Source organism: Oncorhynchus mykiss, chromosome 6 (genome assembly GCF_013265735.2).
Source record: "Oncorhynchus mykiss isolate Arlee chromosome 6, USDA_OmykA_1.1, whole genome shotgun sequence".
In the NCBI taxonomy this organism is placed as follows: domain Eukaryota; kingdom Metazoa; phylum Chordata; class Actinopteri; order Salmoniformes; family Salmonidae; genus Oncorhynchus; species Oncorhynchus mykiss.
In genome coordinates this window covers 35,469,143-35,494,550 of record NC_048570.1, presented here as the reverse complement: position 1 = coordinate 35,494,550, position 25,408 = coordinate 35,469,143, and the positions used below count along the sequence as shown (strand labels likewise).

Here is a 25,408-nt window from a genome sequence, read left to right as displayed (position 1 = left end):
CCACACTTTTTCCATATTGCCTAGTCTGTACTGCTCTCATTTGACCTCATATCTTTAGGCCTATATTCAGACGGTGGTTTTAAAAAATGAACACCTCCAGGTGTTGAGCTCAAATTGAATTTAAAAAAGGAATTGTAGTGTTGAGGTAGATGCAGGGGACATTCTTCCCATACATTTTTTTTCTCCAATTATTATACCATGCTCCCTCGAAGATGCGTTAGGCTAGTGCTGAAGTGTGGCATCTCCAATCTGATGTAGCACCCAAAGCAGAGTAGCAATGATTAGAACCCTAGAGAATCTGTGGTGCTGTCTCACTGGAGGTCTTTAAAGCTAGCCTGAATCCAAATTGAATTGCTCCGTTTCACTTCACAATTTCAATGAAACGGAACAATTCAGTTTGGATGCAGGCAAATTCAAAGCCTTCCATGTTGGTCTAAAGCTCTGCGGAACACCATCTAGGGCTACCATCGGCTAACCTTTTACTACAGTCACTGCTGATTTATCTCAGTGAATGTCCTTGAAGGCCAATGGTAGAGGAGCAGTCAATGTAATTTAAAGCCCTGTTTATAATAATCCCTTGGGATCTGTGGAGCTCTCTCTACCTGGCCAGGGTCTATCTCTGCCTTTGCCTCTGGGAGATTGCCCTAGCCTAAGGCAATCACAGTGGCGGTGTGTTAACAATGACTCACTCTGGACCCACAGGATACGTGTAACTTATAGGCCTAGCATCCTTGTGGTTGAATTAGTGCATGTAGGTTATGTCAGTGAGGGGAATGGCAAAATAATGCAAGAATGCTAAATTCCTCTTGAGTGACTAGTTTTCTTCCATGCACCCAATGCCCCCAACATACCTGCCTGACAACTATGTTCGGTTTTGAATTCCAATTAGGTCTATGTATTGCGTCACCATCATGATTAGCACTTTCCCTTGCAATATGAGACTCATCGATGGGAGGTATATTGCTGAAATATTAGCTTAGCATTCCTGTTGACTTTGTCAAACGTATACCCTTTTTTTGTAAGTAAGGAATAATTGACATTAATAAATTGTGTAATCATTCTCTACAATCACACTCTCTGCATGGCTGTATCCTGTTGGTTTTCTTGTTGTTTCTCTTCTAGTGATTCCCATAGGCTCAGATGGATAAACAGATGGATGCCCTGCTCTTTCCTGTGTAAAATCATTAGTGCTTGCTTTGTTTCGGGGACAGCGTCATAGACTCTTGGGGCACACGTGTCACCGCAACCGGCTTTGCGTCATTAGCCTTTGATGCACAGAGGTTGACCCCGATCAGGTCAATTTGTTCTTAAAGAATCCACCTCCCTCTGAACAAGATTCATGGGAGATACTGTCTGCCGTGAAGGCCCAGAAGAAAGGATACAATTATTACGTATGTCATTGTAGTTCAGTGACTCATTTCTGTTCCGTACTCCGCGAATAAATGCCTCTCTCAGTGGAACTATTTAATCGCTTTGACCGGTGACCCTGTCATGGCAACTAATAAATCTCAGGTAGTTGGCTCTGACGAGGGACGTCGTGGAACACAAACATGCGCGGTGCATGTTCTGTGTGTCTAATGAATGCATATCATTATCTGGGAACAGTGTGTATACCTGACTGGATATTGCTGTTATCTCAGGTTAGATACTTTTCCAACCAGGGCTCTAAAGTGTGGTCAATTGGGTCACATATGCGACAAAAATATTTTTCTGTGTGACCTGCAGTTATAATTTGTGAGCACCAGTGACAATATTTGTATTTATTTTTTAGAATAATTGTTGTAATGATACGGCCGTGCTGTTGTTTCCTGAGCGCAGATTGATTAGTGTCATGCTTGCACCATTGCTACTGTTTATTTCTAGCACAAACCGTTCAAAAGAGTTGACCAATATTAACCAGCGCATTGTTTTTGTCTTCCTGTTGAGGATTGGGTTGCCGCATTTTACGTTCCTAAACCATGTTGTGGGCCGTTCTAAATCTTTTCGCAGGCCTTTAACCATTTTGTTTTTACACTTTGTTCAGTCATGTTTAGTTTTTTTTACCTCATTAGCTAGTTGTCTACACAAACGTTACGCTCTTGAAGAGACGGTGTACATTTTTCAATGTAATGCTTGTTAGTAGGAAAATAGTGCTTTAACATAATGTCGAAACCTAATTAATATTCCACAAATTACTTTTTATTTTATTTCAATTACTATTTTTTTTGTATCAACATTTTAGCTTTTTATAAATAACATGTATTTACAGGGTTCTATATTCATTTCCAGGGGACAACATGTGCTTCAGAAGTAGCGAGAATTCATATAGGCTACAGTGCCTTCAAGAAGTATTCATACCCCCTATTTTTTCGTGTTACAGCCTAAATTCTAAATGGATTAAATTGTTGCTGGTTTCTCACCCATCTACCGTACACACAATACCACATACTGAAAAAGTGAAAACATTTTCCAGTCCCTGCCGCTGAATGTATCCCCATAGCATGGTGTTGCCACCACCATGCTTCACGGTAGGGATGGTGTTAGACGGGTGATGAGCTGTGCTTGGTTTTCTTTAGACATAGCGCTTTGCATTCAGGCCAAATAATCTGAAAATAATAACCTTATGTTTTGTCTTTCACATGCCTTTTGGCAAATTCCAAGCATGCTGTTGTGCATTTTTCTCAGGATTGGCTTCTGTCAGGCCACTCTCCCAAAAGCCCAGATTGGTGTAGTGCTGTAGAGAGGAACTCTGTAGTTCTGTCAGATTGGTCATTGGGTTCTTGGACACCTCCCTGACCAAAGTCCTTGCCTGGTTGATGAGTTTGTTCTGACAGCCAGCTCTAGGCAAAGTCTGGGTGGTTCCATATTTTTCCTAATGATGGAATAGTCCGTGTGCGCATGTTGATTTTTGTCCACCCACATCTGACACGATCAGGACACGCAGGCTGAAATATGAACCAACTATATTGGGGTACTGCAGCGCCAAGTCTAGGACCATAAGGTTTCTTAACAGCTTATACCCCAAGCCATAAAACTGCTGAACAGCTAACGAAATAGCTACCCGGACTATTTGCATTGTACCCCCCCCACACACACACACACACACACACCCTTTTGTTTTACGCTGCTGCTACTTGCTGTTTATTATCTATTATCACTTTACTCCTACCTACATGTACATATTTCCTCGACTAGTCTGTAACCCCGCATATTGACTTGGTACCGGTACCCCCTGTATATAGCCAAGTTATTGTTATTTTATTGTTGCTCTTTTTTTTTTATGATTTTTCTTTTTTTTTTACTTTAGTTTATTTATTAAATATTTTTTTTCTTTAAATCTTAATTTTCTTAACTGCATTGTTGGTTAAGGGCTTGTAAGTAAGCATTTCACGGTATTCGGAATTTGTTAATTTTGGAGTATTGGCTAGACCAGGGCACTGCCAGGGCTCAGTACCAAAGACAATCTTATCTTTTTTGTTTTGTTTTTCTGCCATGCATAATATGCAGTGGGCTATGTATTGAATAACGACACAATCCAACAAAACTTATTCTGTTTTTTGGGGATGGGAGGACTTAGGCTCAAATATAGACCTATGCATGAGCGCTAATATGTTTCACGTGCAACATTTGAAATGCTTTGACTTAATCATCACCTGAGAAAGCGCTGTCCATTTCATTGTTTGGCTTTGAAACAACATCCAGTTTCAACCCATTGTTGAACTTCTTTCTTTAAATTGATCGTCACAGTGAGGTCAAAAACTGTAGCCTAACTGAGTTTTAAAAGCATGATACTGTTTTGCTGATGTGATTTTCAATTGTGTTTGTATTGATGTCAGAGTGGTTAGAGGGACAGTAGAGCCCCGAGTACCAGGCCATTAACAACCTGGTGGTGGTTAGGGTACTCCCAATACATGTCCAGAGGGTGTAAGAGATTACCGTGACTCAATGGTCACGTGGAATTTGACTGCGGTCATGACTGCCCTAGGTATGAATACTTTCTGAGGGCTCTAATCGATTAACAAAAAAAATTGACAAAGTTAAACACCAGTGCAATGCAATTTTAATTTAGAGCCCTGGTTACAACTGTAGGTTATATTATAGGCCAACACATGTTGTATAAATACATTGACCCTACATTGCCTCGTAGAGCCAGAACAAAACAAGTCAAGAGAGACTAAGTTTCACAGGGAACTTAATGGTGTTCCCTGTGACATTCAGTATAGGCTACTACTGCAAACCTCATCACTTAGGTCCCACTGCGTGCCCACCTCTCTCCCAACGCCACAGATCTACGACAGCTTCAGTTGCCTATTCGTATAGGGCAGCCAAACTGGGAGGAAAACCCCCACAATCATGTGTGTGTGTTGGGCTGGCTGATGATTCATTGGACAGTAGCTGAACATTAATGTGAAGTCACTAAGTCATGCACTGTTGCCTTGCTAAATAAGTGACAGTTGTGCAGTGCTAGTAAAAAGTCGCCAGAGATTAATGTCAAATGCAGCATTAGCTACAGCAGTGATAGTCTGTCAGTGTGATGAGTGGCACATTAAGGCCCATTTGTTATGGGATAACTACTGAAAATTGCAGTAGGTGGGGGTGGTGCTGCCAATGTGTAAGGCCTAGGTTTCACTTTCAGTTAAATGCTCATGTTTAACTTGTGAGCCTCATGCCAATCTTTTTCATAGACACTAGTTTAGCCTATGGAACAGTTCCTGTTCACTGAGCTCCTTCCTCCAATGTCTGCTGTCTGACAGGTCTTCTTTTTTAAGACAATTTTCTTCTGATCCTATGGATCCTCATCAAATGATGTCCTTCCCTTCCCCATCTTCAATATCGTGTTCTCTCTGTTGGAGACACTGTGGGGCGAGCAGCATAGCAGTGGGGATTAAAACCCCCGTTCTAACTGCTCAAATCACTGGCGTCGGCAAACAATTCAAGACCAATTCATTCTCATAATGAGCTAATGTCTATCCAGTCTGTGGAATGGAGAGATGGTCAACTGAGCTGAGTGTGTAAGAGAGCTGATATGGGGGAGAGGAGGGGTGGAGTACCATGTCATTCTTGCTCCCTTTTGTGTGAGAAATGTACATGGATAGTCTACAATCCTGGCTGATTGTGAGGAGGGGTTTCTTTACCCGAAGACTTGGCCTTAACGTTAACGTCATTGTCCACACGTTGGTCTGATTGAGCATTGAATTCTGTGGCCAGACTTGTCGTAATATTTAACGTTGTCGAAATGTTAGTCTGATTTAAGAGAGCTGCCATTGGAGCTGATTTGGCTTTAGAGGGCTGTCAGGAGAAAGCTGCAAATGTTTTCTGTCTCCATCCGCTGTACTGGATCAATCTGATACTTGCACCTCCCCTGGCCTTTAGAAGCCTCAGCCTCTCTCTGACATGGCCCTTTTGGAACTCTGAAGGATGAGAAAATGTTTTTTTTTTTTTTTGCATGCTGTTGTATTATGGATTTGATGTGATGTTTGCGATGGGGCGGGGTCTGAAAAAGCCCATCTCTTGTGATCTGTCTATGCACACTGTGAAGCAGTCCAAGCTGGGTGGAGAAAGTCGGCAGGGGTTGTAATGTTATTGCGTTAAGGTAATCAAGTTACATGGAGAGGCAGAGGTATGGATGTGCATACCAAATTAAACCCTATTTCCTATATAGTGCACTACTTTTGACCAGTACCCATGGGCTCTGGTCGAAAGTAGTGCACTACATAGGGAGTAGGGTGCCATTTGGGACACACGCATGGTGTTGGATCGTGACAGCACATCAGCTTTCTCCTGCTGCTGCAGCTGATGGGGAACGGGGTGCGGTGCCAAACCTTGCCGTGTCCTGAGGGGAGGAATAGTGCACACACAGACAATTAGGGAACATGCAACCTCAGTCAGGAGCTCAGCTCAGTCAGGTCTGCAGCAAGGCACTGTATAGCTCTTTATTTTCTCTGTCACACCTCAGTCCGCATGCTTCCCAGCCGAAACAGTTCAGTGTATATATAGAGTTCCTGCCTATATTATGACACTGTCATTTTTTTGGGGGGGAGGGTTCGTTTTGGACTTCGGTGAGGGTTTTTTCAGCTGTTCGGGGCCCCCCCCCCCCCCTTTTTAATTTTTTTTCCCCCAAGCGACAGTCTTTTAAGGGAGTATGCGAGCACAGCCAAGTTCGGCTAGGCGCCAGCCTAACTGAAGCATACTGACGCCTTGATTCACTCATTGGTGCAGAATGCAGCCTGGCAAATGAGCACAGGTTACTTAATCTTATTCTGTTTATAATGCACAACTTTGGACCAGAGTGCTATGGGCCCTGATATATATAGCTCACTACTTTATACGTGTATATAGGGTGCGATTTGGGCCGCTGAAGACACTGCCAGGGCTCAGTCTCTTCGATTTAAAGAGATGCGACCCAAAACATAATAATATGTCAAGATGGATACCACCACTAGGTTATGGCGCTAAAGTACATTACCTTAAGTGGTTTACCATGGTCTCCCTCATAACTCTAGTCCTCTCGCTTTCTCTTTTTCCCTCAGGCTAATATTGGCCGCAAACAGAGATGAGTTCTACAACAGGCCAACCAAAGCTGCAGACTTTTGGGCGAGCAACAGCGAAATCCTCAGTGGTAAGTATCTGCACTTGACGTTGAAGTGGCAGAACCACACTGTGGGGCGACAGAGAGAATTTAGTCTTTCTCTGAGAGCCTTTTATTTCACCACAACCCATTTCATTTCAACTCGGCTAGAATGCATTCATGAGCCAGATATTGGTTTCCATGTCAAGAGACAAATAAAATGTGATTTTGATCTCCCAGGTCTAAGCATTCTCTCCCAGACTCATGGATAGAAAGTTTGGAGCGTAGCATAAGGTAATCAGTCCATCCAGTATGCATAATAATACAGTCTACACTTAACGGTGATTCATAGAATTAGTTTAATTTTGGAGTATTGGCTAGACCAATTATGTACCAAAGACAATCTTATCTTTTTTGTTTTTCTGCCATGCGTAATATGCAGTGGGCTATGTATTGTAATGTATTGTAACAGTGGGCAATGTAATAAAATAATGTATTCTGTTTTTTGGGGGTGGGAGGACTTAGGCTCATATATAGGCCCATGTATGAGCGCTAATATGCTTATGGGTGTTTCACGTGCAACATTTGAAATGCTTTGACTTAATCATCACCTGAGAAAGCGCTGTCCATTTCATTGTTTGGCTTTGAAACAACATCCAGTTTCAACCCATTGTTGAACTTCTTTCTTTAAATTGATCGTCACAGTGAGGTCAAAAACTGTAGCCTAACTGAGTTTTAAAAGCATGATACTGTTTTGCTGATGTGATTTTCAATTGTGTTTGTATTGATGTCAGAGTGGTTAGAGGAACAATAGAGCCCCGAGTACCAGGCCATTAACAACCTGGTGGTGGTTAGGGTACTCCCAATACATGTCCAGAGGGTGTAAGAGATTACCGTGACTCAATGGTCATGTGGAATTTGACTGCGGTCATGACTGTGATGTGACGGGAATACTTTTTGAGAGGAATTTAATGCACTGATTGTCCCAGTCATTCCATTTTTTCATTATTAAGAGCATAGAGCATTGACTGAGAAAAAAAATGCATCTCTGAGTGTTCAGGCTGTTTAAAAAGTGAACCGGGTGTAAGGCTAAGAAGGGGGATTACAATAAGCGTCCTGTCATAGAGCATTGCTTCTCCTCTGTTTCTGAGTGATTCCTTTCATTTCCTCTCCCTCTCACAGCAGACTAGGAAGTTGTTTTGTTCAACAGCCTTTTTATAGTATTTCTGAGTCAACTATTTATTTAAAAAAAAATCCGTTACACAGGCTTGAGTAGCAGCCATTCAACTGACGGCTTATTCTATGTGGTGTGGCAGAAATGAATGAGTGTGGCCAGTGAGGCTCTTATCTGGTGTGTGGGTGGAGGGACGTTGGTTGGCCTCTGGGTGAAGGTGATATTGATGTTTGTTTGAGTGAGTCCACACAAGTCAATCTCGGCCTGATCTTACAGCTAAACAATGTGTTGATGTTTTATTGCCAATTTATTCATCTATGCCTCACAGGGAGAGCAGAGCTGAGGACTTTTGAAACCTTTTTCAAGGACAGCACACGCATAGTAGCACTGACTGTCTTCATGTTTGTCGGCTCTACCATCATCCTGGGAGAATACGCTCTGGGATTCCAGCAGCTCCATCTCTACCGGTCCCTATTGGGTTCAGGCCTTGGCTGGGTTTCTCTGCAGCAAAGTACCTCTCCTCTGTTCCCTGGCTGTCTCAGTGCGCCTGTATTAATGAGGTGGAAGTGTAGACTTACCATCTTGCCTCTGCACATGCTTCCCTTAGTTACCCCCCTCTCTCATAGAAACACACACAGCCTATCTCAGTGTTTAAGTCACAGTTTAGGTCTAGATGAACCGCCTGTATCGCATGGCCCTTTGCCTCCAGAAGTTTATTCAAGTTTTCGTACAGAATAAGTATTAATAACTTGGTATTCATTCTTCAGTGGGTTCATTTCTTCCAAGTGCAATACAAGTGCAAAATGGTAAGCGACTAGCAAGTCACACTGGTTGTAATAAAATGATCTATATATCTCTTAACGCTCCACTGCTAGTCGTATTCCCTATGAGTCGTGTAAGGGCATCGCTTCACTCCGCGTCCAGACAAACAGAATGTATGAGTAGAATTAATCTATTCAGCGTTTTCAGAGTTCCGTGCTCTACATGGTAATGAGGCTCCCATGATGATGAATGCAAGGCAGAGAGGCCTGTCTGTTTCTCAGAAAACCACTGCTCAGCCTTAACTGCAAAAAGTACAAAATTGCCTCTTCCTTGAATGTTTTGGTTTTTATGCACTTCTTCAGTTTTACTCACAAAGGAGTAAAACTAGGCAGTCAGCGATGGCTTGGAGCAGGGTGAAACATTTGTACTTTGTGCTTCTTCTAGAATTAATAGATTTATTATAAGCAAACTCTTGTTTTGAGTGACTGGCAGCATTATTTTCAGCAATACATGATTGCCATTGCTATACATGATTGCCATTGTTGATTCACAGTGTGTATGTAATATATATATATATATATATATAAACATACACACACACATACACACACACACACTAAACAAAAATATAAAGGCAACATGTAAAGTGTTGGTCCCATATTTCATGAGCTGAAATAAAAGATCCCAGAAATTTTCCATTCGCACAAAAATCTTATTTCTCTCAATTTTTTTGCACACATTTGTTTACATCCCTGTTAGTGAGCATTTCTCCTTTGCCAAGGTAATCCATCCACCTGACAGGTGTGGCATATCAAGAAGCTGATTAAACCTCATGATTATTACACAGGTGCACCTTGTGCTGGCGACAATAAAAGGCCAATGTGAAATGTTGTTACACAACACCTGATGTCTCAAGTTTTGCGGGAGCGTGCACATGGCATGCTGACTGCAGGAATGTCCACCAGAGCTGTTGCCAGATAATGTAATGTTCGTTTCTCTACCATAAGCCTCCTCCAACATCGTTTTAGAGAATTTGGCAGTATGTCCAACCGGCCTCAACTGCAGACCACTTGTAACTACACCAGCCCAGGACCTCCAAATATTTATTCTTTACCTGTGGGATTGTGTGAGACCAGTCACCCAGATAGCTGATGGAACTGAGAAGTATTTCTGTCTGTAATAAAATCTCTTTTGAGAAAAATGAATTTGATTGGCTGGCTTACCAGTGGGTGGGCCTATGCCCTGCCCAGTCATATGAAATCCATAGATTAGGGCCTAATAAATGTTTCAATTGACTGATTTCCTTATATGAATCGTAACTCAGTAAAATAGTTGAAATTATTGCATGTTGCGTTTTATTTTTGTTCAGTATAGCATCAATCTCACTGGTCAGTTAGGCCTATAACTGTTGTTCTATTTTCAGACAGAGGTGTTACAATGGGAATAAAATTCATGTATGTGTTTTGTGACGGACATGGAGTGTGATGTGATTGTGTGTTGTCAGGGCTGGACCTGGAGGAGGGGAAGGAAGGAGGATCATGGCTGGGGATTAACAAGAGGGGCAAGCTGGCCGCACTGACCAATTACCTGGAGGGAAGGCCCAATCCAGACGCACAAGGAAGAGGTGAGGACCAACTTGGACGAGAATATACCCACTGAGCAGCCCGATATGTACATTTTTAAGAGGCAGTGTATTGATATTCAGAAAGTGTTCAGACCACTTCCCTTCTTCCCCATTTTGTTACTTTACTGCATTATTCTAAAATTAATACAATTTATTCTTTTCCTCACCAATCTACACACAATACCTCATAACGACAAAGTATAAACATGTTTTTTGAAATTTTTGCAAATGTATTAAATAAACAGATACCTTATAAGTATTCAGACTCTTTGCTATGAGACTTTTAAATTGAGCTCCGGTGCATCCGGTTTCCATCGATCATCCTTGAGATGTTTTGCAACTTGATTGGAGTTCAGCTGTGGTACATTAAATTGATTGGACATGATTTGGAAAGGCACACACCTGTCTATATAAGGTCCTGCAGTTGACAATGAATGTCAGAGCAAAAACCAAGCCATGTGGTCTAAGGAATTGTCTGTAGATTGTGTTGAGGGAAGGGTACCAAAAAATGTCTGCAGTATTGAAGGTCCCCAAGAACAGTGGCCTCCATCATTCTTAAATGGAAGAAGTTTGGAACCACCAAGAGTCTTCCTAGAGCTGGCCGCCCGGGCAAACTGAGCAATCGGGGGAGGAGGGCCTTAGTCAGGGAGGTGAACCCAATGGTCACTCTGACAGAGCTCCAGAGTTCCTCTGTGGAGATGGGAGAACCTTCCAGAAGGGCAACCAGTTTCTGAATGTCCTTGAGTGGCCCAGCCAGAGCCTGGACTTGAACCTAATCAAACATATCTCTGGAGAGACCTGAAAATAGCTGTGCGGTGATGCCCCCCATCCAACCTGACAGAGCTCAAGAGGATCTACAAAGAAGAGTGGGAGAAACTCCCCAAATACAGGTGTGCTAAGCTTGTAGTGTCATACCCAAGAAGACTTGAGGCTGTAATCGCTGCCTAAGGTGCTTCAACAAAGTACTGAGTAAAGGGTCTGAATACTTATGTAAATGTGATATTTCATTTTTTTTTATTTGTAATACATTTGAGAAAATATCTAAACCTGTTTTTGCTTAGTCATTATGGGGTATTGTGTGTAGATTGAAAGAAAAAAAGCAATTTAATTCATTTTAGAATAAGACTAACGTGGAAAAACGTCAAGGGGTCTGAATACTCTCTGAATGCACCGTAGTGTTAATATTTCATTCCTCAAACAGCTTTGTTCCTAGGAAGCTGCAGCTAACATGGAGCTGGAATGGTCAAATGGATGGAAATAAACTGCTTTTTGAAGGATTCATTCACTAGCAATAGCACCACAATAAGTGAATAGTAGTGTCAGCCAGCCTCCCTCGCCTCCTCTGTTTGCACGCTACAGTAGCTCTCCACTGTCGTTCTGTATCAGAGCTGTCTACTGCCGATGCTCAGCCCCACAAGGGAAACACCTCCTTGTGTAATAGCAGTTTTCAAATTGTTTTATTTTCTTCAAGGCCACATTTCAGTCTTTTTCTTGACACACTTCATTGTTGTAGTGCAGATCCCCCATCTTGGGTAGTAGCCTGTCCTCCTAACAGCTAACTCACAGTGTTACGTAACATGGAAACTATCTCGAATGTCACTCAATCCAAGACCTATGTTACATACTTTATCTCAAATGTCCTCCACGTAACTGCATCACAATTTTCTCAATTTATTTTTATTTAACCAGGTTCGTCTTGTTTTCAAAAGAGACCTGGACCAATAAGCGGTGTTGTGTCGATCATATTGGATAGTATAACTAAATGTGTTTTGTGGTTACAAAACCAAATAGCCAGCCAACTGATGAATCTACGTCTGCTATGTCCAGGGGCCTGCCTAACTGCTCTGTAACCTCTCTGTGCATTTAGTGTGAATGTAAGAATAATGTTGGTTCCGTGTGTTGTAGGGTTCCTGGTGTCCAATTTCCTGGCAGATCAGAGCCAGGACAGCTACTCCTACCTGAAGAGGGTGTCATCTGAGGGACATCTCTACAATGGCTTCAACCTCCTCACCGCTGAGTTCAAGTGAGTCAAGGGATGTGGGCAGACGGATCAGGAGAGGTGGTCAGGGTTTGATGGAGCTCTGAGCAAAACAAAAGACCATGGGATGGGTTGATTTAATATTTTTGGTGAGGTTTGGCCTTGCTACTCAATACACACCTTCTGCATTGTTTTTATTTTGTAAAGTGTGCTTGCTGAAAGAAAGCACGACTTTATAAACTGTTCAGTTATTATTATTCCCCTGGAACCTTTTAGCGCCAAAACCGTTAAACCACTGGTCAGTGTGCTTGAAAAAAAACACTTTCTGATACTACTGATACTTTTCACACTACAACCATATTTGCACAAATCCTAATGCATTTCATTGGCCGTTAACTTGAATGGGAAAACTATGCAGTGAACTAGTCTTCAACTGTTTAAGGGAGAAACGCTATGCAAACTGCGGAACTCGCAGGCCAGTCTGGAATAGGTTGCTTGTATACAGCTTTTTGATACCATGTATACTTGTTGAACTATAACTGTCTTAAATGTGCATAAAAGCACCATAGGCTTGAATGGATTCGCAACTTCTCTTGAACCATTAAAGCTACAAACACCAAACCAACTTTGACATGAACAGACTGACACAACATAGATTGCTTGTCAAAAGATTGTTGATGGTATTTCCGGCAACGGCGAAGCTCTAACATGACTCGTCTGCTTAGTGTCATCGAACTTTATACATTTGACACTTTTTAGATATCTTGATGGTTTACCCGTTTGTTGAAAATGTAATACGTCTCTTTTATCGGCAAAACAAAAGATGCCCAAGCTTGAGCAGACGAGGCGTGGAAATGTGCCCCCCACCCCTTCGGCTTCGGAGGATGCTAGCTCGGACGAAACACCATGATGATTCAGAATGGAGATGGACAAGGGTATAACAAAAATTGTAGAGACACTTTCTGAACGCATAATCAAAATGTATTTGCTGTTTAATCAACTCCATGAACAATCAAACAACAATCAATGTTAGATTATTATTTTTTTTTACCTTTATTTAACTAGGCAAGTCAGTTAAGAACAAATTCTTATTTACAATGACGGCCTAGGGGTTAACTGCCTGTTCAGGGGCAGAACGACAGATTTGTACCTTGTCAGCTCGGGGGTTTTGAACTTGCAACCTTCCGGTTACTAGTCCAACGCTCCAACCACTAGGCTACCCTGCTGCCCCGGCATTTTGTCATGTAACAAAATGTGGAAAAAGTCAAGGGGTCTGAATACTTTCCTGAATGCACTTTATCAGGCTCAAGTCGATTTGTTGGAGAACAAATGTGAGATCTGTAAAATGAACAAAGTAACAGCTGACGACTCAACTCTACAAAAACTAGACTCAAAGCGATTGGAATATAACAACCTGGCGACCTATAAAGTAGAAAACACATTTAGGAGAACAGAACAAACCTACTATATGAACATAGTGATAAATAAGGAAAGTTGCTTGCTTGGCAGATAAGGCGAGAGGAAGCTAGTAGAGTTATTAGCTCTATTAAGATGTCCAATAACAGTTGTTCAGGGTCCTGAGGCAATTAATCTACTCTTTAGAGTTTAATGAAACGCTGTCCAAGTCTGAAAGGGATAGCCTTGACACAATGCATGAGTTTTTGAACAAACTCAATTGACAAGCTTTAACTGATGAGGATCGAAAGGGTTTTGGAGAAAGAGATTACATCTGAAGAAATTAGCGAATCCATTTTCAACACCACTGGGAGAAAATCACCAGGGTTAGACGGATTCCCTGTTGAAATCTATAGAACATTTTTATCCAAACGAATTCATCCTCTTTGCAATATATTTATTCATTCCATAGAGACAGATAAGCACCCAGACACACTTGAACAAGCACTGACCGATATCTTTATTGAACACTGCATATACAATTGTTACTAAACTCACAGCTCTTAGACTAGATAAAGTTCTTCCTGACTTGGTTGAGATGGACCAAACCGGCTTAGTAAGAAACCGCTCTTCTCCTGATTTTAATATCAGAAGATGATTTAACATAATGCATTATGTATAGAATGGCCAGGAATCTGTAGTGGTGGCTTAATAAGATGTGGAAAAAGCTTTAGACCGCATAGAATGGAACTACTTGTTTAAAGTTTTAGAGGATGAATATTGGACCTAAATATCTCGGTCTGATTTGGATTACTGTACAAATGTACGGTAGCTCAGATCCTGACTAATGGAAATGTATATGGGACCTTTTCAGGATATAAAATAAACCTATCAAATAGTATAATCATGCCTTTTAACCGAACGGCTATGCAGAACCTGATTTTTAGACCAGACGTTTTCTTGGAGATGCCAGAAAATGAAACATCTGGGATTGCAAATTCCTTCTCAAAAGAATAAGACCTATCAACTGAACTATATTCCACTTCTCAAAAAGGTTGGGAAAGAGGATAGATGGCTGGATTTACCAATTGCTCTTATTGTGTAATTATTCTACCTTTTTATAACCTTGGCCTTTCCTATTACCAATTTTTTTTTTTTTTCAAACAACTTAATAGTTGACCCACTGGCTCCAGGTCATCTACAAGTCCAAGCTCCGCCTTATCTCAGTTCACAGGTCACGATGGCAACACCCACCCGTAGCACGCGCTCCAGAAGATGTATCTCACTGATCATCCCTAAAGCCAACACCTCATTTGGCCGCATTTCGTTCCAGTTCTCTGCTGCCTTTGACTGGAACGAATTGCAAAAATCGCTGAAGTTGGAGACTTATCTCCCTCACCAACTTCAAACATCTGCTATCTGAGCAGCTAACCGATCGCTGCAGCTGTACATAGTCTATCGGTAAATAACCCACCCAATTTACCTACCTCATCCCCATACTGTTTATATTTATTTACTTTTCTGCTCTTTTGCACACCAGTATCTCTACCTGTACATGACCATCTGATAATTTATCACTCCAGTGTTAATCTGAAAAATTGTAATTATTCGCCTACCTCCTCATGCCTTTTGCACACAATGTATATAGACTTCCCCTTTTTTCCTACTGTGTTATTGACTTGTTAATTGTTTACTCCATGTGTAACTCTGTTGTCTGTTCACACTGCTATGCTCTATCTTGGCCAGGTTGCAGTTGTAAATGAGAACTTGTTCTCAACTAGCCTACCTGGTTAAATAAAGGTGAAATAAAAATAAAAATAGGAATGTCTCTTCATTTCAGTCGAAAGGAAGACCTCCCAGAGTGAAACTCAAAACTTTTTATTGAATCTATAATCCGGAGGAGTGCTTACTCTGACTTCCAGTTGTGTTTCTGTTCTAGGCTGTGTGGGTATGGCAAGATGCAACAAGTTCACCCTCTTGGAGACAGACAGAGCAAGTGAAGTGTCTTTCCCCTGTTTCATTGGCATCTATAACTTATATGAGCCCACCTAAAGCTTTGATGGGTCTCACAAATGACTTTAATTAAAAACACTAAATATATCGAAGTCTGTAAACAGAAGGGCGTATGTATATCTATATATACACTGCTCGAAAAAATAAAGGGAACACTTAAACAACACAATGTAACTCCAAGTTAATCGCACTTCTGTGAAATCAAACTGTCCACTTAGGACGTAACACTGATTGACAATAAATTTCACATGCTGTTGTGCAAATGGAATAGACAACAGTTGGAAATTATAGGCAATTAGCAAGACATCCCCAATAAAGGAGTGGTGCTGCAGGTGCTAACCACAGACCACTTCTCAGTTCCTATGCTTCCTGGCTGATGTTTTGGGCACTTTTGAATGCTGGCGGTGCTTTCACTCTAGTAGTAGCATGAGACTGAGTCTACAACCCACACAAGTGGCTCAGGTAGTGCAGCTCATCCAGGATGGCACATCAATGCGAGCTGTGGCAAGGTTTGCTGTGTCTGTCAGCGTAGTGTCCAGAGCATGGAGGTGCTACCTGGAGACAGGCCAGTACATCAGGAGACATGGAGGAGGCCGTAGGAGGGCAACAACCCAGCAGCAGGACCGCTACCTCCGCCTTTGTGCAAGGAGGAGCAGGAGGAGCACTGCCAGAGCCCTGCAAAATGACCTCCAGCAGGCCACAAATGTGAATGTGTCTGCTCAAACGGTCAGAAACAGACTCCATGAGGGTGGTATGAGGGCCCGACGTCCACAGGTGGGGGTTGTGCTTACAGCCCAACACCGTGCAGGACGTTTGGCATTTGCCAGAGAACACAAAGATTGGGAAATTCGCCACTGGTGCCCTGTGCTCTTCACAGATGAAAGCAGGTTCACACCGAGCACATGTGACAGACGTGACAGAGCCTGGAGACGCCGTGGAGAACGTTCTGCTGCCTGCAACATCCTCCAGCATGACCGGTTTGGCGGTGGGTCAGTCATGGTGTGGGGTGGCATTTCTTTGGGGGGCTGCACAGCCCTCCATGTGCTCGCCAGAGGTAGCCTGACTGCCATTAGGTACCGAGATGAGATCCTCAGACCCCTTGTGAGACCATATGCTGGTGCGGTTGGCCCTGTGTTCCTCCTAATGCAAGACAATGCTAGACCTCATGTGGCTGGAGTGTGTCAGCAGTTCCTGCAAGAGGAAGGCATTGATGCTATGGACTGGCCCGCCCGTTCCCCAGACCTGAATCCAATTGAGCACATCTGGGACATCATGTCTCGCTCCATCCACCAACGCCACACCACAGACTGTCCAGGAGTTGGCGGATGCTTTAGTCCAGGTCTGGGAGGAGATCCCTCAGGAGACCATCCGCCACCTCATCAGGAGCATGCCCAGGCGTCGTAGGGAGGTCATACAGGCACGTGGAGGCCACGTACACTACTGAGCCTCATTTCTGACTTGTTTTAAGGACATTACATCAAAGTTGGATCAGCCTGTAGTGTGGTTTTCCACTTTAATTTTGAGTGTGACTCCAAATCCAGACCTCCATGGGTTGATAAATTTGATTTCCATTGATAATTTTTCTGTGATTTTTGTTGTCAGCACATTCAACTATGTAAAGAAAGAAGTATTTAATAAGAATATTTCATTCAGATCTAGGATGTGTTATTTTAGTGTTCCCTTTATGTTTTTGAGCAGTGTGTGTATATATAACAAACACCTTTCTATAATAATTATCACCATCTTACACAAAGCCCTCAGATAGTATTACAATTTCTTGGTTAAACAAAGGAATTAAAACATTTGGTCATCTGTATAGAGAAGGTGAACTATTATCCTTCCAACAACTGGCACCTCACTTGTAGTTAGTGCATTCGGAAAGTATTGAGAACCCTTGACTTTTCAAGTTTTGTTACATTACAGCCTTACACTAAAATGGTTTAAATAGTTTTTTTGCTAATCTACACATAATACGCGATAATGATCAAGTAAAAAACAGGTTTTGTAAATTTTTTTCAAATTTTAAATAAAGTGAAATCAATTTTACAGTCCTTCAGGCCCTTTTACGCAGTACTTTGTGGAAACACCTTTGGCAGTGATTTTAAAGCCTCATGTCTTCTTGGGTATGACACTACAATCTTGGCACACCTGTGTTTGGGGAGTTTCTCCCATTCCTCTGCAGATCCTCTCTGTCAGGTTGGATGGGGAATGTCACTGCACAGCTATTTTCAGGTCTCTCCAGAGATGTTTGATCGGGTTCAAGTCCGGCTTGTTCACGCAGACTTGTCCCGAAGCCACTCCTGCACGGGTCATTGTCCTGTTGGAAGGTGAACCTTCGCTCCAGTCTGAGGTCCTGAGCGCTCTGGAGCAGGTTTTCATCAAGTAATCTCTGTGTACTTTTCTCCATTAATCTTTCCCTCAATCCTGACTGGTCTCCCAGTCCCTGCCGCTGAAAAACATCCCCGCAGCATGATGCTGCCACCACCATGGTTCACCGTAGGGATGGTGCCATGTTTCCTCAATCTTGGTTTCATCAGACCAGAGAATCTTGTTTCTCATGGTCGGAGTCCTTTAGTTACAAGCGGGCTGTCATGTGCCTTTTACTGAGGAGTGGCTTCCGTCTGGCCACTCTACCATAAAGACCTGATTGGTGGAGTGCTGCAGAGATGGTTGTTCTTCTGGAAGGTTCTCCCATCTCCACAGAGGAACTGTAGAGCTCTGTCAGAGTGACCATCAGGTTCGGGTTCACCTCCCTGACCAAGGCCCTTCTCCCCCAATTGCTCAGTTTGGTTGGGAGGCCATCTCTAAGAAGAGCCTTGGTGGTTCCAAACTTCTTCCATTTAAGGATGATGGAGGCCACTGTGTTCTTGGACCTTCAATACTGCAGTAATTTGTTGGTATCCTTCCCCATAATCTGTGCCTCGACACAATCCGGCCTTGCAGCTCTACGGATAATTCCTTCGACCTCATGGCTTGGATTTTGCTCTGACATGCACTGTCAACTGTGGTACTAATATAGACAGATGTGTGCCTTTCCAAATCATGTCCAATCAATTGAATTTACCATAGCTGGACTTCAATCAAGTTGCAAAACAAACAAAAAAATATGAGTAAGAGTAAGAAATTAAAGTAACAAGTAGTTAAAGAGCAGCAGTAAAATAACAATCGCGAGACTATATACAGGGGGCACCGGTAAGTCAAGGTAATTGAGGTAATATGTGCATATAGGTAGATTTATTAAAGTGACTATGCATAGATAATAACAGAGTAACAGCGGCGTAAAAGGTGGCGGGCACTGCAAATAGTCTGGGTAGACATTTGATTAGATGTTCAGGAGTCTTTTGGCTTGGGGGAAGAAGCTGTTTAGAAGCGTCTTGGACCTAGACTTGGCGCTCCGGTACCGCTTGCCGTGCGGCAGCAGAGAGAACAGTGACTCGGTTGGCTGGAGTCTTTGACAATTTTTAGGGCATTCCTCTGACACCACCTGGTATTGAGGTCCTGGATGGCAGGAAGCTTGGCCCCAGTGAGGTACTGGGCCATACACACTACCCTCTGTAGTGCCTTGCGGTCAGAGGCTGAGCAATTGCCATACCAGGCAGTAATGCAACCAGTCAGGATGCTCTGGATGGTGCAGCTGTTGAACCTTTTGAGGATCTGGGGACCCATGCCAAATCTTTTCAGTCTCCCCCATTCCCTTTTACAACTTCTATCATTACTAATGCTGTTACTACCACGTCAACTTCTTTAATTACTATCTTCTAGTTTTTATAGAGTTCTGGCAGACAATGCTGCCTCAACTCTTTCATTTCCTAAGGTACATTCAAGACATGCCCACCAGGTTGCAAATCAACCCCTAGTCCAAGGCACATGTAGTTCTCAGAGGATTTTCTACCAAGCCTTTAAGGTTTAGCTATTTCTATATTGCATATTCCTTTTCAGACCCTAGGGCTATGGGTCGATTTGACCTTGGGCATAAGTGTCTGTTACCATGTGTTCTCTCTGTTCCCATCTCTTGTTGGACTGGCTGATGATGAATCAGGGATGATGGTGCCTTCTCTCCAGGGTCCATCAGAGGCATGAGCTACAGCCACCTGTTCTCTCTCTGTCCCTGTCTCTCTCCAAACACAAAAGAAACCTTGAATTGAAGAAACCGTCATAAGAATTCTGAGAACACCTGTACATTTTTTTCCCTTTACCAGTCAGGCTTGTGAGGGCATGTCAAAAACTCTACGAATGATTTGACGAAGGGAACCCAGACAATATTTAATGTAGGGAACTTTTACCCCTCTCTTTCTGTTTTCTCTTACTCTCTGCAGCAGACAGTGTCATTTAATTTGATGGCCTTGCGATGTGGACTGGAGAGCAAAGATTAAAGTGCGTCCCTCTGAAACTAAGACCGCTGTCATGAAGGGGTCTCGATAGACATGCCATCGGCATGGCAACAGGGTTTCAGGTCTCATTTTGGAAGTCAGGCGGTTCATGAACAACTTTTCCCACTTCCTGCCAGGGGAAGCAGGGTTTTCCCTGTGGATCGAGGGGTCCTGATCAATATATCCTGCTGATGTGGCCTAGAGCAGGATCGGCACAGTGTGTGAGCAGATCTCTTGTTTTAATCCTCCTCCTCTTCCGTTGTTTCCAGGTACTGTTCTTTCTCCCCACCTACAAGCTTCTCTCCCCTCTCTCTACATTGTGTGTATTATAGCAGGTAGAGATCTCCGTGGGTTGTGTTCTGTTGTGTGTTAACAGCAGAGCCTTTCAGGAATGCGAATGGCCTCATTAAGACCTGGAATTATGTACGTGTTGTATGGCTCCTGCTGCTGCCACCCCTGCGGCAAGAGACTTAACGAAAGGAGACCTCACTGCCACCAGAAATGTGTGTGTACACACACACACACACACACACACACCGTGAGATGTCAGCTGAGAGAGAGCAACAAGTAATATGTGTTTCTTTGATGTATGCTCTGGCCTGGCCAATCATCTGGTTCTGAAATCACTCCATCCCTCTCTGTCTGCCTGGACCCATGGGGCTCCCTGTCGACTCACTACAAGATGTATGGATGCTGACAGATAGGACCCTGCGGTACGCAACGGCATAATAAAAACAGACATTGGATGGCAGCTGCTGTGACTGTAATGTATTTGGTTGTAGACCTTTTTTTTTTATAAACAGGCTCATTATAGAGCTATTAGTTTTCCCTCTCTGCACAGTGAAACAACAGTCATGCGTGTTCGTTAGAGATAACCCAGAGGAAATGCTGTCTGCGGCTGCTCTGTTTCCGAATCGATAATTACGTCTTGTCTCGTGGATACAGAGGAGGCCCTATATTACAATTAGTGGATTTGTCATCCTTAACCAACGTGATGATTTATGATACGATGGTGATGTGGGACAAGATGTGTGGAGGCCATTTTAAACATCCTCTGTATTCCTTCCTGTTGTATAATGTACAGGCAACTGCCAAAATAAAGCAAAATAAACACTTGAGCAAATGAGGGATACCAATAGTGACGTGTTAAAACAAATCGGTGAGGAAATTCTGACCATGTATAAAAATGCCCAGTGGCCCATTACTTCAGCCGCCATGGCAAGAAGAAGAGATCTGTGACTTTGAAAGAGGGGTCTCAAACCCCCTGTGCTCCTTTAAGTATTAATATCAAACAAATGAGGTAAGTATGTCATTTTTATATCACACGCCCTATTAAGACACTATGTTGGTGTTTTACTTTATTTTGTCCGTTACTGTATATTAGGGCTGTGATGGTCACAGACTTTTGGATGACTGTAATTGGCCTGCCAAATGACCTTAGTCTCTGTAATAACCGTTCGAAAAGCACTTTTTTTATTTTAATGTTTTTGAACATTTTCACCTTTTCTCCGCTCCTGACTGCATGTAGAACTGGCGTTCCCAGTCGAGTCAATGATGGCATAATGGGTGAACTGGTGGCCGTTGTGAGCAAACCAGGAAATGTACCCATCCAATATGGGTTGTGACTGGAGGGAGAAATGTTACGACTGAAAGCAGAGCTGCAAACTCTCACACATTGGTCTTTAGAACACACGCATGTGACACTCCTCTCACGGCACGCCTCTTTTAGCTCACGCATTGGTCTTTAGAACACACACATTTGACACTCCTCTCACGGCACGCCTCTTTTAGCTCACGCATTGGAAAGTATTACTTTTATTTTTCTAATTTGTCCACAATACCAGGCATCCATTGTGAGTGTACCAATGAGTTTACCAGTCAAATTGCCAGGGTTAGGGGTTCCAAGCCCATTTTATTCATTGTTTGCTACTACACCTTGCTTGTTTCAGCAAGCAAGGTGTTGTAAGTTTCATCACGTTGTAAGACTCCATGGTATCGCAAAGGACTCAACCACAGAAATGCCTCGGCCATCCCGTTTTCAGTCAGATGTTTGTCGTCGCCCCCCCCCCCCCCAAAAAAAAAACTGTTCATGACCCCAAACTGTTGGTCATGAAAATTATCTTCAAGGGGGCCTCCCGGGTGGCGCAGTGGTTAAGGGCGCTGTACTGCAGCGCCAGCTGTGCCATCAGAGTCCCTGGGTTCGCGCCCAGGCTCTGTCGTAACCGGCCGCGACCGGGAGGTCCGTGGGGCGACGCACAATTGGCCTAGCGTCGCCCGGGTTAGGGAGGGCTTGGTCGGTAGGGGTGTCCTTGTCTCATCGCGCACCAGCGACTCCTGTGGCGGGCTGGGCGCAGTGTACGCTAACCAAGGTGGCCAGGTGCACGGTGTTTCCTCCGGCGCATTGGTGCGGCTGGCTTCCGGGTTGGATGTGCGCTGTGTTAAAGAAGCAGCGGCTTAGTTGGTTGTGTATCGGAGGACGCATGACTTTCAACCTTCGTCTCTCCCGAGCCCGTACGGGAGTTGTAGCGATGAGACAAGATAGTAGCTACTACAACAATTGGATACCACGAAATTGGGGAGAAAAGGGGGTAAAATTCAAAAAAAGAAAATTATCTTCACCCATAATTCACCCATAATTGAGGATGCAGTAATAGAAAAAGTGTATAATTTGTATGTTACTCATCCAACTAAATAGAACTCTACATTTCTCGACTTCAAGTTTGGCATGATTTATCTTATGCCTTCCCTTAATTACGTTGCTTGTTAAACCAGCATTGCTTTTATTAATAATCGATAGCTCTTTCGATGGGTTTGAATACTTTCAATCCAGTTGACGAATTTGCATGCATACGTTTCCCCTCTGACTGAGCCTTGCCTTGGTCGGAGCTAATGATGTGCACTGAGTGTACAAAACAATAGGAACACCTGCTCTTTCCATGACATCGACTGACCAGGTGAAGCTATGATCCCTTATTGATGTCACTTGTTAAATCCACTTCAATCAGTGTAGATTAAGTGGAAGACGGGTTCATTAATGTTTTTGAAGACTTGAGACATTTTTGACAATTGAGACATGGATTGTGTATTTGTGCCATTCAGTGGGTGAATGGGCAAGACACAATATTTTTGTGACTTTTGAATGGGGTATGGTAGTAGATGCCAGGCACACCGGTTTGAGCATGTCAAGAGCTGCAATGCTGCTGGGTATTTCATGCTCAACAGTTTCCAGTGTGTATCAAGAATGGTTCGCCACCCAAAGGACATCAGCCAACTGGACACAACTGTGGGAATTATTGAAGTCAACTTTGGCCAGCATTCCATACAACGACAAATTTGAGGCTGTTCTGAGAGCATAAGGGATGTAACTCAATATTAGGAAGGTGTTCAAATCAATCATCTCTCAATTTTAATCGCAAATGCCCTCAATTTTATGTTATCAATGGCAGCCAAGCAGCACTCGGTGTTGTCATACACCAAGCCATCTTACTTTTCCTGTGCTTCTTTCGACTTTGATCCAATCTTGTGTCCATATTTATTCATTCAAGTCTGTGTGGTGGTAGAATATTCTGTTTTTAATCTGTCAACTGTCATCTCAAAAACATCCAGCCTCACTGAGCCTTCCTGATACCCAGCAGAACTTATATGTTTAAAGTATACATTCTCACCCACTTTTTAGAAAGTGGGCTGTTTGCGTGGTCTGCAAATGTGGTGTAGCTTTTGGCAGGCTTTTGTTTTTCCTTTTTTTTAAAGGGAAGCAGCAGTAGATCGGAGCAGCATTCCTCAACTGGTTTCCATGGTGTATGGTTTATTTCATTTTGATGAGTAACAGTAATGCATATTCTCTTTGTCTCCCCCCAAAACCAGTATGCTTGACCCAGCTGCTACAACAACAACAACAATCACAACCAGAGACAGGCAGTTGTAGCAGTAGGCCTTTAGTCCCTGGGCTGATCTCTCTGTCTAGCTCAGTGGTTCCCAAACGTTTTATTGTCCCGTACCCCTTTAAACATTCAACCTCCAGCTGCGTACCCCCTCTAGCACCAGGGTCAGTGCACTCTCAAATGTTGTTTTTTGCTATCATTGTAATAAGCCTGCCACACACACCCACTATACGATACATTTATTAAACATAAGAATGAGTGTGAGTTTTTGTCACAACCCGGCTCGTAGGAAGTGACAGAGCTCTTATAGGACCAGAGCACAAATAATAATAAATTTTTGCTCTTTATTTTACCATCTTACATATAAAACCTTATTTGTTTGTCAAAAATTGTGAATAACTCACCACAGGTTAATGAATTGGAGAGAGTCTCCGTCTTAAATAATTTTCCACACAGTCATTGCCTGTATTTAGTTTTCATGCTAGAGAGGGCCAAGAATCCACTCTCACATAGGTATGTGGTTGCAAAGGGCATCAGTGTCTTAACAGTGTGATTTGTCTTGGAAGGATACTCTGAGCGCAGCCCAATCCAGAAATCTGGCAGTGGCTTCTGATTTAAATTCAATTTTCACAGAACCGCTTGTTACAATTTTGATGAGGCTCTCTTGTTCAGATATCAGTAAGTGGACTGGAGGCAGGGCATGAAAGGGATAACGAATCCAGTTGTTTGTGTCATCTGTTTCGGGAAAGTAATTGCGCACCCAGCTCACTCAGGTGCTTCGCTATATCACATTTGACATTGTCCGTAAGCTTGAGTTCATTTGCACACAAATCATACAATGATGGAAAGAGCTGTGGGTTGTCCTTGTTCATGCAGACAGAGAAGAGCTCCAACTACTTAATCATAGCCTCAATTTTGTCCTGTACATTGAATATAGTTGTGGAGATTCCCTGTAATCCTAGATTCAGATCATTCATGTGAGAAAAAACAGGCCAGTTGTGTGAGAAACTCGTCATCATGCAAGCGGTCAGACAAGTGAAAATTGTGGTCAGTAAAGAAAACTTTAAACTCGTCTCTCAATTAAAAATAACTTGTCAACCAGCGCACTCATGTATGTTGCAAACGCGTTACATGGTCGCTGCCTATATCATTGCATAGTGCAGAAAATACATGAGAGTTTAGGGGCCTTGTTTTAACAAGGTGAACCATTTTCACTGTAGTGTCCAAAACGTGTTTCAAGCTGTCAGGCATTCCCTTGGCAGCAAGAGCCTCTCGGTGGATGCTGCAGTGTACCCAAGTGGCGTCAAGAGCAACTGCTTACACGCGCGTTATCACTCCATTATGTCTCCCTGTCATGACTTTTGCGCCATCAGTACAGATACTAACACATCTTGACCACCAAAGTCCATTTGATGTCACAAAGCTGTCCAGTACTTAAAAATATCCTCTCATGTTGTCCTGGTTTTCAGAAGAGGATATCTTCCTTAGTTTTCCCCCCATAAACGTAACGGACATATACCAGGAGCTGTGGCAGGCCTGCCACGTCTGACTCATCCAGCTGTAACGCATAGAATTCACTGGCTTGTACTTGAAGCAGTAATTGTTTCAAAACATCTCCTGCCATGTCACTGATGCGTTGTGAAACAGTGTTGTTTGATGGAGGC

General features: G+C 43.0%; 1 protein-coding gene across 6 annotated transcripts in view; it reads left to right on the top strand.

The window, feature by feature from the left end:
* The window catches only part of LOC110525851 (transport and Golgi organization 2 homolog), a 53,740-nt gene that overhangs the window by 7,913 nt on the left and 20,419 nt on the right, over nucleotides 1–25,408 (top strand). For all 6 annotated transcript variants that reach the window (XM_021606311.2, XM_021606315.2, XM_021606314.2 and 3 more), the window contains exons 3-5: nucleotides 6,510–6,598; nucleotides 9,988–10,107; nucleotides 12,013–12,130. In XM_021606311.2, coding sequence (XP_021461986.1) covers nucleotides 6,510–6,598; nucleotides 9,988–10,107; nucleotides 12,013–12,130 — 327 coding nt within the window. The remainder of the gene's footprint in view (nucleotides 1–6,509; nucleotides 6,599–9,987; nucleotides 10,108–12,012; nucleotides 12,131–25,408) is intronic.